General features: G+C 34.7%; 1 protein-coding gene across 2 annotated transcripts in view; it reads left to right on the forward strand.

Annotated features, from left to right (window-relative positions):
• The window catches only part of LOC134752569 (uncharacterized), a 191,774-nt gene that overhangs the window by 140,060 nt on the left and 33,944 nt on the right, over positions 1–17,770 (forward strand). For both annotated transcript variants that reach the window (XM_063688247.1, XM_063688241.1), the window contains exon 6: positions 6,320–6,431. In XM_063688247.1, coding sequence (XP_063544317.1) covers positions 6,320–6,431 — 112 coding nt within the window. The remainder of the gene's footprint in view (positions 1–6,319; positions 6,432–17,770) is intronic.

Consider the following 17,770-nt stretch of genomic DNA (forward strand, 5'->3'; position numbering starts at 1 on the left):
GCTAAATCAGGCCAAAATTTCACGGGACCGTTATGGGGTTCTAATAAATGGAAAAACTCATTTCTTTAAGCACTCTTTAATATAAAAGTCCGATTTCATTGTTGATGATGTAATAAAACTTTTCGTCTTAAGGCCGCAACTACAAATTCATTGCCACATCATATATTTTTTGTGAACTTGTCGAGTTTCACGAACTTATATTTTTCGGGCACATTTCCTCTACTATCGGCCATATAAAACTTCGAACCGAGTAGTTAATTAAAATCGAGTTGTACATACGTCTCGTCGTCCAACAACAAGCATTTTGTCAAAACTCGGTTGCACAATAGTCGAGCTCGTGTTTTAGCTTGTCGGTTCTCGATAGCTGTTAATAGCCACCTTTGAGGCGAATCATCTTTGCTGTACTACGACAATTTTTCGCGATAAATCGTAATCAGACAGTCCTGGATTTTGTTTGACTGACCTTATGCCTTTTTTCCAAAATCTTATTACAATACTTGTGCCAGACTTGCGATTAGTTTGTATCTTCCTGTTGGCGGATAGTCTCCTTGTAACGTTTTATGACCCTACAAGCACTAGTTTTTAGCATCTCAAGCGACTTAACTGTCTTCGTCCCGGACCGATAAGAATTTCGAGGTATTTTTGCACGATCAATCTCTTTTTCGCAATTTCTATGTCCAAAAACTTTAAAATGCATCGACAGTAGAAATGTTTTAACTATCAATCGTAAGAGAAGAATCTCTATAATAATATTGAAACTAAATAATAATATAAAAGGCGCTCATTTCTAAAACATCATATGGCTGGGCGGACAGAAAGCTTTTGCAAATACCTGCTTTTAGAAAATTTCAAAGGGAACACAAAAATTTACAAACGTAGGTACTTTAATACTAAACATTTAATTTTGTTTATAAATGTGGGTAGGTCCGGTATTATCATCAACAACGGGTTGAAATGTCAAACCCGTGAAACAATTTACTTTGTAATGTTGGGTCTTTATTTTTGGATGTTTATCCTGTAACCTAAGGCGGATGGTTTCCGTGTTTCTCGTGCCGAAAATGAAGTCACGTTTTGCAATTTTGATAACTCTGTCCCGTGTCTGCTTATTTAAGTTAGATTTACGCACGTGGTACGAGAGCTAAGTTGATTTCCTTTTTATAGAATTTCCTTTATAAAACTACTTGGAAACAGTATTTAATAAAGAGGTTATATTTAGTAGGGTGTACGGGTTTTAGGTTAGTTTCCGTTCAAGTCATCTCGGATATGGGTAAATATGGTACATATCGGAAATATGGGCAAGTATGATGTTCTAAATATAAATATATGAGATGACATGAAATGGTGGGAGTAGTAACTATGACGTCATAAAGTCGGCGGCGTCATAAAGAAAAAAATATTTTTCTTTCAAACATACCAAATGTGGTACCAACTGAAAGGGCTTGGTGAGTAGATTACAAATATATGACATACTATAACATTTACACTACTTGGTCTAAAATATTATTAGAAAACTTCTAAAAATTTCCCAATGCAGTTGACTTCGAACTGCTCTAGATTGAAAATGACTCAATGGATTATTCCAAAATACATACCAAGTGACTGTGAATATCCTCTATATAACGTTTAAAGCGGTGGTGGCCAAGTGGATATGACGTCCGGCTTTCAATCCTATATAAATTATAAATTGAAATAAATGTCATATACTAAGAAATCCGCTATGGCCCGGTGGCCGAATGGCACTCGCACCTGCCGCGATAGCAGAGGACGCTGGTTCTATTCCAGCCTGGGGCACTGGAGGCCTTGGTCAATTTTTCTTAGTATATGACATTTATTTCAGTTTACTAAAATGCTATTTTTGTACTGAAAATATACCATCTGCGGTATCAAATGAAAGCGCTTTGTAAGTACATTACAGAAGCGGCCCGATTCGAACTTTAAGATACGTCAAATATTACGTTTAGATTATGGACGGTATAGAAAGGACGACAATCTCTTATGGCAGAACTATTGCAAAAGTGACCAGCTTTCAGCTGTAAATAATAGTTACTAATCTCTCCGGTGGCGTTAGTTAGGCTCTGGGACATTAGTATAACACAAAGAGGATATAATAAGATAGAGCGGTACTGTCATAGTAAATTTTGAAACCCCAATAAATTCACTGCCATCTATCGACACACCTTAAAACTAAAAATGAAGATTTACAAAAATACGATAAAATGTATTTAAATATGAATAAATGATTTTTTTATTTGCATTAATTATTTTTATGATTTTGACCCATGTTCTTTCACTGATATGCGTTTAAATTGTTAAATAACAAACGAAACCGTCAACGCCATCTATACGACAGTAGGCCAAAGCTAGTAGCGCCCTCTGATCGAGAATCAAATTTTCGTGATTTTCGAGGCACGTTCTTTCCTTAGACTGTATCCATCTATTACGGAGTTATATCTATCTTTGGTATAACATGAACCATATAAGGCAACAAATAACCCGACCAAATTACGTAGGTTGTTTTTGGTAGTAATTCGGTGTATGGTGGCGCCGCCTAATTACTATTTTTTGATGGACACTTTTCATACATAGAGATTTGGCTCCTTTATATAGCCTCCATGGTCTAGATACTATATGGATTAGATATATGTCAGTGTCAGTCAAAGGTGACGTTTTTGTTCACAACAGCTCCTTTGAATTTAATGAAAATATCCTACACTAATAAAATAAAAATTGTTTATTTAAGATCTGCATTGATCCATAACTGCATAACCTGTTCTGACAAATCGATAAACATCCTTGTTGTTATTGTGATGATCGAAGGAATAAAGAGTAATGTAATGACAGGAACATATGGATCGAAAATTAAATCCGTTATTTACTGTGCACAGGCTGCACAGCCAGTATCCCGGTATAACTAGGTATAATATTTTTACTACTTACTGTGTTTTGCTAGGTCTCTACGCCAAAAATTCAATTACCATCACATCACGCGCATAGCGGGGACTACTTTTATTTTTGGGCTAAAACTTTCTGTGCACTAATAACCTATCTCAGCCTGAAATACTGGTATAGAGAATCCATCACGAGTCGGTTTCGGGCTCTGACACATGAAAAATGGCGGCCGTTTAGATGAATTAATCTTTCAGCGATTTGTTTACTTTGTTACAGTGTCATTAGTAACATGTCATAAGTAAAGTTTCTACTTTTTGATTTATTTTGTAACGGCTCGAGATAATATGACATTAAGGACTACTACTTTGGCGGAAAGTACATGCTTAATTCGACTGAATTTTGAATGAGGTCTCAACTAAAAAAGTCTACCAGATTCCCTCTATTTATTTTCACTTGCCAAAAGTAGCAATGTCACCAAATTTATAAAAGTAAACTGTACACAAGAAAGATATTTGACATCCCTAAAACCAACTCCAATATTTAAAGGACTTATAGAACCTGATGGACTTCAAGATTACGCAAATTTACCCTTAATGAAATATTTTTTTTTTTGAGATATCGGCACATAAGAATCCTGGTTATAAAAGGTATATAAAAGTGCCGATTTCTCAAAAACTATGAGATTTTCATTAAGGGTAAATTTACTTAATCTTGTAGCCCATCAGATGTTCTATAATCCCTTTAAGTCTTGGTGTTGGTTTTAGGGACACCCGATATATGGCCAACAAAGCTAGCTTTTATGTTACGTCATTGTCAATATCATGAGGAAATTATCAAATTAGTTTTGATAAATTGCTCATTTTCTATTTATTTCAATAGACTGTGGTATAAAATTTTAAAATTCAACATTTGTCATCTACCAATTGTACTTTATTTTGTTCAAGGTTCAAAATAGTATTATTTAGACACCATATCTTATTTACAGACACCTCCGAGTTACACCCATTAAAGCAGCCAGCGCATCTGCCTATTTGTTTCATGAACACCACACCTCTGTTAATGAAGTCTATAGAGCCCGAATGTACAATTTCCAAGTTGGAAATAATTATGTAGGGTTATAATTATGTACAGTTATAATCTTAAACGAACGTTAGTTTACTATTTATATTATCCTTATTTAGAACTTAAGGCCCAGTAGGATCGTGTTCTTCTCTCACTTTCACTGAGAGTAGGGGTGAGCGAGATAAGGATGTGCGTGCTTGGATCCGCGGATCATGTTTCGAAATTTTAATATTTTGTGTGATTTAATAATAAAAAAAGTAATCGCTGAGTTCCCTCAAGCACAATATTGCTCATTTTTAGAAATAATTTACATATTTTTAGTTTTTGTGCAAAATTCATTAAAACTTTTTAAAGTGCATTTAAGACCTAAAAAAAGCGTTTTTAAGCGTTTTTCAATATTTTTAAATAAAAAGACTCATCAAAATTGTTTACCTTTTTTCTAATGCAAAAAAACGAACTATAGTATAGTGAAAATGGTAAACCTGCCTTTCTCCGGGTCTAAAACCCCGCCTAATACTTATTATATAAGGTGTCAGCGTTCAGCCGATACATCGCACATCATAATCAGATTATATACGATTTTAATAATATTAATTTCAATACCTAAACTGTTTTGGAATTTCTAATTAGGACAGTATAAATTATAATTATATCAACGTATCAATTTTGATAATGGATGTGTATAAGTTTCCATTAATCGATTATTGGCTAATAATTTCAATTTGGGTGAATCGACATTTTCTTGTCAGGCGCTGACATGGTTGTAAACATACGAGTGGGCATTCTTATATATGAGAGACACTTAAATGTTATGTCTACTGCATAAATAAGTATATGTAAACATTTTTAACCAAATTTTGATTGATTCACCGAATTTTCCTCAAACAATGAACTTTTCAGGGCATTCGTTGGGAAAACTCGTGTAAACCTGGAGTGATTAAAATGACACAATGTATTAAGTTTGGTAAAACAGAAAATGAACAAATCGTATAAAGGTTGCATCTAAGATTACTATGATTACTATGATTGAATCTAAGATTAAAAAACCGGCCAAGTGCGAATCGGACTCGCGTTCCAAGGGTTTCGAACATTACGCAATTTAAACAATGTATTTTTAGGGTTCCGTACCTCAAAAGGGAAAAACGGAACCCTTATAGGATCACTCGTGTGTCTGTTTGTCCGTTTATGTGAAATGTAAGTGAAATGTCTTTAAAAACCCGTAGGGGTCGGATCAAAAACTAAGTAATTAAGTCCGACTCACGCTTGACTGCACATTTTTAATAGGTAAAGATCTTTTTTGTGTATTTTTATCAAAATTTTAGACCCAGTAGTTTCGAAGATCAAGCGGGGGAATGGTCATTTTTAGAGTTCCGTACCCAAAGGGTAAAAACGGAACCCTATTACTAAGACTTCGCTGTCTGTCTGTCTGTCTGTCTGTCCGTCTGTCACCAGGCTGTATCTTATGAACCGTGATAGCTAGACAGTTGAAATTTTCACAGATAATGTATTTCTGTTGCCGCTATAACAACAAATACTAAAAACAGAAAGGGAGGCTCCCATACAACAAACATGATTTTTGCCGTTTTTATAGATAATGATACGGAACCCTTGGTGCGCGAGTCCGACTCGCACTTGGCCGGTTTTTTGCCTATTTTCTTGAATAACTTGTAAACTGTTAATTTATCCTAAAGTTATAAAAAAATATATTTGAGATTCTCACAATGAGCACTTTCATTTGATATATGTAACACGATATAGTTTTCTCATTTACCCCCAAAAAGTGGCCCCCATGTTTAAAATTCATTTGTTTACGTTACATGTTCGTCTTTAGGCAAGAAACTTACATGTTTATGTATACCAAATTTCAACTTAATTGGTCCAGTAGTTTCAGAGAAAATAGGCTGTGACAGACGGACAGACAGACAGACAGACAGACGCACAAGTGATCCTATAAGGGTTCCGTTTTTTTCCTTTTGAGGTACGGAACCCTAAAAATGAAAACGATCAACCCATATCTTTACCTGAAGTCGATATAACTAAATGATATCGTATTGCGTCTCAATCAAAGTTTATAAATGATTTAATAATAAACTAATTTCTAGTACGATAAATGATAATGAAATTTACTTCAAATATATTCTTCAATCAAAGAAATTTCAATTATAATCAAAAGTCACGATTGGAATTAATTGGCGATTTGTTTGTTTCGATAAGTAGACGTCGGTAAAGGTTATATTATATGGTATATTATATTCATTTTGACTTAATTACGCGGTATTTGTGTCACATTACCTATATTAATCGTGAGTGCCAAACTCTTGAGTCATAAAGTGTTGTGATCTTGAATAAAACATGGTAATTATTACAGAGGCACGCGCGCAGATTTCGGGTCCCACTGAGAAGTATCTGAAGCCAGGCTCGACATTACGCCTGCAGTGCGCCATCGTGCAGACAACGGAGGCACCAGCTTTTGTATTCTGGTAAGATATATACGACATTTTATATCAATCATGTTCATATAACAATCTGACCAATAAGAGGTCATATTTATGTAACTAAGTCTTAAGATACTTAAAGTCAAGTCGAATTCATATTCTTTATTTAAGTGAATAGACCTAGCAACAAGTACTTTCGAGTCGTCGTATCGTAATCTAATTATCAAAGCAATTTTATTAATGCCATTATTATTGTTCTTAAAAGCTCAAGCGCCGGCGGTAAGGGCGTGCGACTTTCAGTCCGGAGGTCGCGGGTTCAAACCCCGGCTCGTACCAATGAGTTTTTCGGAACTTCTATACGAAATATCATTGGATATTTTACCAGTCGCTTTTCGGTGAAGGAAAACATCGTTAGGAACCGGACTAATAGCGATAAGGCCTAGTTTACCCTCTGGGTTGGAAGGTCAGAAGGCAGTAAAAACTAGTAGCTATGCCAATTCTTGCGATTAGTTGCCAAGTGGACCCCAGGCTCCCATAAGTCGTGACAAAATGCCGGGACAACGTGCGGAAGATGATTATTGTTCTTAAAAATATTTAATTGTCATAGAGATGTCAAACTTAATAATAAAAATTTCGCATTAAGATCGTCAAATATTAAAAAGTAAGTATGTCCAATGTTTATTAACAAAACTTCCGTAAGACACAGTCATATTCAATATATTAAAACGGGTCATTCACGTATAAGTAAAAAATCACGTATAAATAAAAGTTTCTGGAATGAGAGCTGCCAGATTTACTGCAAGCCGCCGGCAGTCCTACTTACTTGATGAAATAATCTTTGATGTTATGCTTAGTTTTACATTAAGATTTAAATATAGTGTATAGCATAGATTTATAAGGCATAAACTCCTAGTCCGTACATCCCTAGTGAAGCCATTTCAAGTGCGACGTCACGTCGCACTCGTGTCATCGTATTCGAACGGCCGGCCTGGCCCTCGGTTACGTACTCAAGGTCAAATCGGTGTGTGTACACCTACCGTTTAAAAATTAAAAACTACTGAAAATATGATTGTATCAACTATGTACAGGGTGGGCCAGTGATGTTATGCAATTTAAAAAAAATTGTAAATAATCAATTTTTATGTTTTTAAATAAAAATTATAATTAGAATTTGGGATAAGTAAATAAATAAATTTTACGTTTTAAAAATTAAATCATCAAGATGTCGTCCGTAGCGGTTGCGGCACTCTTCCAGTCTTGCTTGTAAATTTTGAAAGACTTAACAAGACTTTCGTGTTAAGAGATTTCCTGGCTCCGAAACTTCACGAATCGTATGGTTACAACAACAACACATGGTTTCAGCAAGACGGGGCCACCTGGAATACAAGTAACGTGACCCTGAAAGTTTTGCGTGAAATGTTACCTCAAAAATTGATATCGAGGCGAGGTGACATTGCTTGGCCTCCCAGGAGCCCTGACTTAACTTCGGCAGACTTCTTTTTGTGGGGTTACTTGAAGAGTAAAGTGTACTCCAATAATCCGGCAACCACAGCAGAATTAATGGAGAATATTCGTCAAAAATCCAATCAACTTCTAACGAAAGTCTTTCAAAATTTACAAGCAAGACTGGAAGAGTGCCGCAAACACAAAATTTAAGAGGCCGGTGTCGATTTTAGTCGCGAAAATGTAAAATTGATAGATTTCGTCGATGAAATTGTACACCTTTTGTTACCAAATTGAAATAACAAGTACTGGTTTCTATTAGCACGTCTTCTTATCTTGCCTTTTATCAGATATTTTTTTTTAAAACAGACTCACTTAATTAGTAATGATTTTTTTTCTGAAGGACGTTTAGGTAAACGCGCGTAAAGCACTGATTTTGTCGCTCTTATTTGTAAATTTCGTAAAGTTTGGACTGCTAAAAATGGTAAATTTGTATAACACATATTCTGTACTTGACCTTTATCAGATTACATTTTTGTTATATGACTTAGAGTTCGAGGAAATGAAAGTTAAACGAATTCAATTTTCTCCAGAAATTACTTCAAAACAAGTTACAATTTCTCTGAATATCGACTTAATTTCAACGTAATTTGGATACTTGAACAATTTACAACATTTGCTGAAACTATTCTTATACATCAATTTGTATAATTTACCATCATAATTTTTTGATGAATTTTTAAAAACTGCCCCTTCTCTTCATATATTACCGGTGACGCACGCTCGCGACCTCATTATTAAAAGGCAAGATGAGAAAACGTGCTAATAGAAACCAATACTTGTTATTTAGATATTACGTAACAAAACGTGTATAATTTCAACGACTAAATCTATCAATTTAAAATTTTTGCTCCAAAATCGACTACGGCCTCTTAAAACGTAAAATTTATTTCTTTATCCCAAATTCTAATTATAATAAAATTTGATTATTCATTTAAAAAAAAATTAAATGAATTTATCACTGGCCCACCCTGTATATTTATGTATCAACAAAACAACATAGCAAAACATTAATGAAAAAATTAAATAATTATGTATGTTGAAAATACTTACGATTTTCGGTAAGTAAGTAAGTAAGCTCTTTATTTGCGTTAAATGCGGTTAACAAAAAGGTCTTAAACATTATAAATCAAAAAAGTATCACACATTTAGCTGAATTGCAGCATGCAAAATATACACCTAAATCTAAAATCTCTCACAACATGCAATATGATGTACACAAGTTATCTACAATTAACATATCTAAGAGTTGAGAGCAAGAAAAACAGAATTTAAATCATTAACAATTTGGCTATTTTGAAATCTAAATCTATATGAATTTTAAAAATAAGGTAATAATTAATACTAAATGTCAGATTATGTAATAAATATGTCAATTGCTAAGAATTATTATTATTAAAGAAATCATTTAATGAATAGTAACATTCTTCAATTAACCATGTCTTAAGATTTGTATAAAATTTGTGTCCAACTAAACTAGTAATAGGTTTCGGCACAGTATTATAAATTTTGCTTAGCATATAATAGGAGTTCTTTTTAAATAGACTCAAATTTGCTGCTGGCATGTTCAAAGGTTTTTGTGTAATTGTTCGTTTATTATTATTGTCTTTAATCAGAAACAGATCCATGTGTTTCTTTACAAAAGTACATGCCTCCAGAATGTATAGACAGGTGAGCGTTAAAATTCTGTGTTCTTTAAATATAGGTCTACACGAGTCTAGAGGTTTTAAACCGAATATCGCTCTTATGCAGCGCTTTTGAGCTATGAAAACCTTCGATATGTCAGATGAGTTGCCCCACAATACAATTCCATATCTGAGAGCAGAACACACGTGTCCATAATATACTAACAGGGCAGTTTTATGTGATGTTACTAGTCTAATTTTTTTTATTGCAAATACAAATTTATTAATTTTGTTGCAGACTGCCTTTACTTGCTCTTTCCATTCGCAGTGCTCATCCACATAAAGACCCAAGAACTTTTGACACTCTACTTTCTCTATCGGTTTCCCATTACATTTTATATTAAGCTTTAGATTTTTTCCCTGCCTGGTACGAAAGTAAATATATTTGGTTTTCTCAGTATTTATAGTTAGATTATTTCTTGTTAGCCATTCTACGGTTTCCTCCGAAACTTTATTTAATATATCATTATAATTTCCTACATTTTGACTTTCTACTATGATGGTTGTGTCATCGGCAAACATAACAGTAGGATGTTGGACTGCACGAGGCAGATCATTTATATAAATAATAAACAATAGGGGTCCTAAAATACTGCCCTGTGGTACTCCGAACTTATTTTCCCTTTTTGAAGAAACAAAATCTTCCATTGTATTTGTTACTTCATTCAATTTAGTTATTTGTGTAACCTGTACACGGTTAGACAAGTAACACTTTATCCAATTCTCTGCAGGACCACGAACACCATAAGAATTCAACTTTTTTAACAGTACATTGTGATCTACAAAATCAAATGCCTTGCTCATATCCAGAAAAAGAGCAACAGTTGGCATTTTATTATTAATATTATTTATAACTTTTTTTATTAAAGTAAAAGCGGCTAAGGCTGTAGATTTATTTGGTCTAAAACCATTCTGTTCTATCGCTAACATTTTATTCTTATCTAAAAACTTTTGTAATCGAGCATAGAAAACTTTTTCAAATATCTTAGATATGACAGGTATCAATGTGACAGGTCTATAATTGCCCATGTCCGTTTTTGATCCTTTTTTATGAAGTGGTTTGACAACAGAGAATTTTAATTTGTTCGGAAATACGCCTTGCTCCAAGGATAAATTTATAATGTGACATAACGGTACCATCAGATGACTAGCTACAATTTTTAAAGCTTTCGTATTTACTTTATCATAACCAACGGAACTGGTGTTGCGTAATGACATTATTGTTTTGAATACCTCCTGGGTCGTGGGTTCTAAAAACATGCTATTTACACTGTTAGGAATAAGGTCACATATATTTTCATTCGTCGCATTGTTACTATTAGTAATATTACTGTCAATATTTGTTAAATTTATAAAATAATTATTGAATGCATTAGCAATGTCAGTTCCATTTCGAATTAAATTTGCATTGAATGAGATCTTATCAATTTGTGGTGAAGTCTTAAAATTACCTATATTTTTATTTACAACATTCCATGTCGCCTTACATTTATTTGGCGCTTGCTTTATATACTGATCGTTACAATTTTTCTGAAGTTCAAACAAGCATTTTCTTAATATTTTAGAATAATTATTGTAGTACAGTTTTTTTTCTTCAGTTTTGCTCTTGTAATATTTATATCTAAGCTTTCGTTTGGTTTTACAACTCTTTTTGATTCCTCTTGTAATCCATGACATCTTATTTACCTTTTTGTATCGTTTTACTTTATATTCAGGAAAACATTGTTCAAACAACAGTACTAGTATATCATGAAATATATTAAATGCTTCATTAGTATCATTTTCCATTAAAACTTCATTAAAACTAAGGCTATGAATGTAATTTATAAATTTGTTCATATTGTCGTCGCTAAAGGCACGTTTTATTATGTACCACGTTTTAACAATGAAATCCTTATTCGTGTTTATAGAAACAGATTGAGCGGTGTCGTGATCCGACAGACTAAGTCGATGTATTTGGCCTACAACACTTTTGAAATTACTTACTATATTATCAATGCAGGTATGTTGCCTTGTAGCTTCATTAATATGAGGCATTAAGTTATGATTCGTGAATACATCATACAATTGAGCTTTCTTTTTTGAGTCAGATAAAAAGTCAACATTAAAGTCACCAGCGATAACTAAATTGTAATTCTGGTTTTCTAAGTTATTAAGGAGTACTTCAAGCTGCTTCAGACCTGTTTGAAAATCTGAGTTAGGAGTTCTGTACAAACAAATAATTCTCGTTTTTATAGATTTAACAGTAATACCACAAACTTCAAAGTCTTTCTCAATTGCCAAATCCTTAATCATATCTAACGGTTCACATTCTATACTATCCCTGCAAAGTATACATGTTCCTCCTCTACGCGCATTTTGTCTTGAAAAATTAGCCACAAGGTTATAACCAGGAATATTAAGATAGTTTTCTTCCCCTTTAATTATGAATGTTTCAGTCAGACAAATTACGGTATACGGTTATTTATTTTACTCGTCGGTGCCGTGTCCTTTACTGAAAATTGAATTTAACTTGATAAAATACTCAGTGTCATGTACACACATACTAGTGACAGTGACAGTCATTCTCGTGATATTAAAAAAAGTTTGTTCGAGACCACGATGACGCAACAAACATTTCCGAATGTAGCGGTAATTGTGTGCGGCAAGTGTCAACCAACAAATTGAATATGGCCGACCTGTGTTGCATTTTGCTTGTCGGAATTTTTTCACTTTTAAATGCAAAATACGCGACAATACGAATTATGCGGATATATGTTGTCGATTCAAAACTGTTAGTTTTTTACGCTCTTTCGTTTGAGCATAATTTCATTCGGGTCTACCGTACCCGTATTAGTTACTATACTAGTAGTTTTCACGAATTTTGAATAATGGTGTTTTAGTAATGATGAGTTACATATTAGTTAATTAATATTAAACAATAATTGTGAAATATATTAGTATTTATTAGTCAAATATTGATTTCACATTGTCGTTTAAATTTTGATTAAAATCTCCAAACCCGCGTTAAATTATTATTAGCAAATTGTAAAATTATTAGCTAACGTTTGACTAATTAACGGGTTCCAGGAACTAAGTTATGAAAACATCAATAAATACAATGCCTAATCAGAAGCATCGCACACCCGATTGTGTGTTTAAACGTTGCTTTATATAAACAAAATAACAGCAACAACTTAATGAGGTCAAATTATGACCCGGCCCGAATATGGCCCGGAATATATGGACCCGTCCTTAAACTACGTGCAAAAGAGAGGCATGGACTGTAAATGTCATCTCGCTTTGTGTGACAGGACAGCGGATGTCATTCCAGATCTAGAGCAGAGCCCAACTGGGGAAATACCTCCACCTTACAGAAAACCGCAGTCAAATAACACTAGACCCTACTCATATAGTGTTGTGTTACTTGTGGTCTTGCTGGTGAGTAAGGTTGCCAGAGCTCAACGAGGGTACGGAGTGTTAGGTCGGCAATTTAACGCGCATGTACCTCTGGAGTTGCAGGCGTACATAGGCCACGGAGACTGCTTAACATCAGGCGGCCGTATGCGTGTTTGCCACCGACGTAGTATAAAAAATACACTGAAATAACAATTAATTTAAAATCGGCAAAAGTTCATTACAATGTAGTGAACATGAACAATCCTTTCGTTCGTATTTTTCATGCTACCTCAGTCAACCTCAGTACTTTTTGTACTGAGACTGACTGAAATAGCATAATAACATGTTCGTGCGTTTTCGTGAAACTACGATGGTAAAGGATTATTCACTACATATGTAACTGATACATTTTTAGGTCACATACCTAATTTTCTCATACTAACTTCATAATATCAAATATTCTTGATGCTTCATCAAGAATAGCTGGTTTTACTGGTTAATGTACAATAATATTCTATTTCATTTACCGCTCTAACCTATGTTTAAGCAAGAAAACCCAGTACATAGTCAACGCTGCATCAGTATAATATAACGTTGCAACAATAACACTGTTGCATTCGTCTTTCTAAAGTAACCTTAAAGGAGTAGAGACCCCCAACAATGGAGATAACTATTATTCGAATATGAAACAGCTTCAAAATGTCCCTCATCATTGTCTCCAATATTGACAGCTCTCTTAGTATCGACAGACGCGAATAAAACCTCGCAAGGAATATTTTAATAAAATTCTCAAACTCAGCTGCCAAATGCGAAGCCTTAAATCGATAACGTGCCATTTTGCAAGCGATTCAAGGCACCTGCTCCCTATTACTCATGTTCTTAGAACTATGAAACTGTCTGAATATTTAGTTATACAGCTTTTACGAACTACCGGTTTTGCTTTTGACACATCTTTAAATTAAAAATAACGATTAAGCAAATAGATGTATTTATCAACAGTTACATGTATATGTTTTCATAGACATTTTTGGAACTCTTGTATTTAACTCAATTAAGTGCCTATGTACCGGTACATCCTATCTCTTAATTAACAATTTTAGTGTAATTATATGCTGGTAATGAGTATGACCGATTTAGAAACGAACCCTTTTATATGGACACTGTGCGGTGCGTATGCATATTTGTTTGCATTTACAAGACACCAAAATTTTTCTTACTTGATCTAGGCATCAGGACATTCAATATATTTCCATTCACAAAGACTCAGATATCGAATTTCCAAAGTATACTTTTTTTTTCGCTTTAACTATGGTGAGGGGTGTCGTCGGATAGGTCTTTCAAAATGAATAAACCCTCTTCAAAAACTATTTTTTGATAGACTAAAACTACTATTTACTTGCTTGCTTACTTACTTACTTAGTAAAGACTAAAGACTTCTTTGAGTTTTCGCAAAAAAAGTCTCCCAACCGTAAAAAGACATACAAAACAAACGCTGCGAACATGGAGACTATATAAAGGAGCCAAATCTCTATGTATGAAAAGTGTCCATCAAAAAACAGTAATTAGGCGGCGCCACCATACACCGAAATACTACCAAAAACAACCTACGTAATTTGGTCGGGTTATTTGTTGCCTTATACGGTTCATGTTATACTCATGTCCCAGAGCCTAACTAGCGCCACCGGAGAGATTAGGAACTATTATTTAAAGCTGAAAGCGGTCACTTTTGCAACAATTCTGCCATAAGAGATTGGCATCCTTTCTATACCATCCATAGCTGCGAAGGTACTCCTTTTATGGACATCTATCAACCAGTTTGATTCCTAGGCCACTATAGAATCATATCATAATCATAATGAATAAATTTGTTTATCTTCTACGACAGTGCTGTAGGCATGTATCTAATAGTTAAAGCGACAAGGTTCTATGTAAATCAATCAAATCAAATCTTGATAGTTGACTGTACATAATACCCACTAATAGTCCTCGTTCAAGTTTGCTGGTGCCCATTTTTAAAAACAAAGGGAATGTACAGTCGAAGGCAAAAATATCGATACCGACAAATAGCTCAAAAATATGTGTACACGACTTTATTATCTAAGGTGTAAGAGCGTACACATATTTTTGAAACTTTGGGAATGTATATATATTTATGCCCTTGACTGTACAGGAATGCAACAACTATAGAGGAAAAATCTCATGTCACATAGCATGAAAATATGTTAAAAAGTGACAGAGAGACGCCTGAGAGACGAGAGGTATGGAAGAAAAAGACATGCTGCGCCGACCCCAACTCAATGGAATAAGGGCAAGCGAATGATGATGAGTCCCTGTTCAAGGTAGCTTGTATTGTTATGGACGGGTAACTACGGAACCCTACACTGCGCATGGCCTGACATGCTCTTGGCCGGTTCTTCATTCATTGATTTAGTAATAAACGGTGTGCAAGTTAGAATTCATTATTTAATTTACATTTATTTATTTATTTAAGGAAACAGATTTGTTATTTCATTTACTATTACGAGTATATTCATATATCTGGCACTTTGTAATAAGTAGTGACTTATCTAAAGCACACAAACACATCACAAAACACAGATAAGATGCCAAATAGTCATAAAATAGTATTAATTAGTTAGGTACGAATACCTGCATCATCAAGACTTAAGGTTTGTTTCACAAAATAAATATAAATTAGACACAATACAATACAATAGAACTCTATACAATTTCATTAATGTTTGATTGATAGTGACAAGTGAAAATCACACTAACATAACTGTTTTCATAATAGTCCCTTGTCGTGCAGGTGCTGAATTCCAATAAGTAAATTTACTTGGCATTTTTTCGCTCTTCGAATGGTTTTCTAATATTGTTGGAAGAAAAAATTCTATTTTTGATCCATTATTTAAAAAAGAAATCTTTTGTTCTCACCTGACGGCTGTCAGCACAATCGACTATATTTATTTGTTTCGTCTGATTTGAATAATGATTAGTTTCAATTACTACTACGACTAGTTTCAAAGACTAACAGAAAAAAGAAGAGGGCTTTAAATACCTACTTAAAAAAGGAGATTTTTTACATAGTGGGCAGATTTGCTGACTATGGATGAGGTCTTGGTGGCTCAGTTGGCAGAGCGCTGGAGGACGTGAGTTCAAGTCTCACCCAAGGCAGCAATTTTTCCACTTTTAAATAGCATCGTTCGCAGACGTTTCTGCTTGTTAAAAATTAATTTAAAGATTTCCTTGAGAAAATAATTTCGGAAAACATACTGGGTGTTTTGTATGTTTACTGTAATTGTAGATATAATTCCCACACTCAGAGAAAACTATTGTGAAAATAACAAAAAAACGTTGCTAAATAGGAGCCGACAGAGTCAAATTGCGGGCGCAGCAAGCTTAATTTTGCGAAAAAAAATTGCGTAAATGACAAAGCGAAAGCGTTAACTTTGTGAAAAAGCACATAGCGAATTTCACAAAGTCGAATTTTTCACAATTTTACTCTGTCGGCTCCTATTTCGCAATTTCAACTTTGTGAAAAATCATATAGCTAATTTCACAACGTAACATTTCTCGCAATTTGACTCTGTCTGCTCCTATTTTGCAATTTTAACTTTGTGAATATTCAGCAATGTCGACATTGTGAAATAACGTTGACAATAATACATAGTAAAAGTTGTGATTTATAACATTGCTAATTTAGCAAATCTTTACATTGCAATATGAACATTGTTAATTTAACAAATTTAGTTTTTAACAATTTTTCTTTGATGCCTATTCCGAACATAGCTATTTTAGCAATTTTTATTTTGTGGTTTTATCAAGTGAACTTCGTTATATAAACTACTTTGAAGTCGTAGTTTTAGCAAAGTTGAAAGACGGAATAGAGAAGTCATCAATGTTGATATTGTTAGCTCAGCAGAATAATATTGCGGGGATAGCAATGTTAATGTTGCTAGCTCCGCAGTGTAATATTGTGGTTATAGCAATGCTGACGTTGCTAGCTCCGCAGTGTAATATTGCGGGGATAGCAATGCTGACGTTGCTAACTCCGCAATGGAATATTGCGGGGATAGCAATACTGACGTTGCTAACTCCGCAGTGGAATATTGCGGGGATAGCAATACTGACTTTGCTAGCTCCGCAGTGGAATATTGCGGGGATAGCAATTCTGACGCTGCTAGTTCCGCAGTAGAATATTGCGGGGACAGCAATGTTGACGTTGCTAGTTCCGCAGTGGAATATTGCGGGGATAGCAATGCTGACGTTGCTAACTCCGCAGTGGAATATTGCGGGGATAGCAATACTGACGTTGCTAACTCCGCAGTGGAATGTTGCGGGGATAGCAATTCTGACGCTGCTAGTTCCGCAGTAGAATATTGCGGGGACAGCAATGTTGACGTTGCTAGTTCCGCAGTGAAATATTGCGGGGATAGCAATGCTGACGTTGATAGCTCCGCAGAGGAATATTGCGGGGATAGCAATGCTGACGTTGCTAGCTCCGCAGTGGAATATTGCGGGGATAGCAATACTGACTTTGCTAGCTCCGCAGTGGAATATTGCGGGGATAGCAATGCTGACGTTGCTAGTTCCGCAGTGGAATATTGCGGGGATAGCAATGCTGACGTTGCTAGCTCCGCAGAGGAATATTTCGGGGATAGCAATGCTGACGTTGCTAGTTCCGCAGTGGAATATTGCGGGGATAGCAATGCTGACATTGCTAGCTCCGCAGAGGAATATTGCGGGGATAGCAATGCTGACATTGCTAGCTCCGCAGAGGAATATTGCGGGGATAGCAATGCTGACGTTGCTAGCTCC

Source organism: Cydia strobilella, chromosome 2 (assembly GCF_947568885.1).
Source record: "Cydia strobilella chromosome 2, ilCydStro3.1, whole genome shotgun sequence".
NCBI lineage: Eukaryota > Metazoa > Arthropoda > Insecta > Lepidoptera > Tortricidae > Cydia > Cydia strobilella.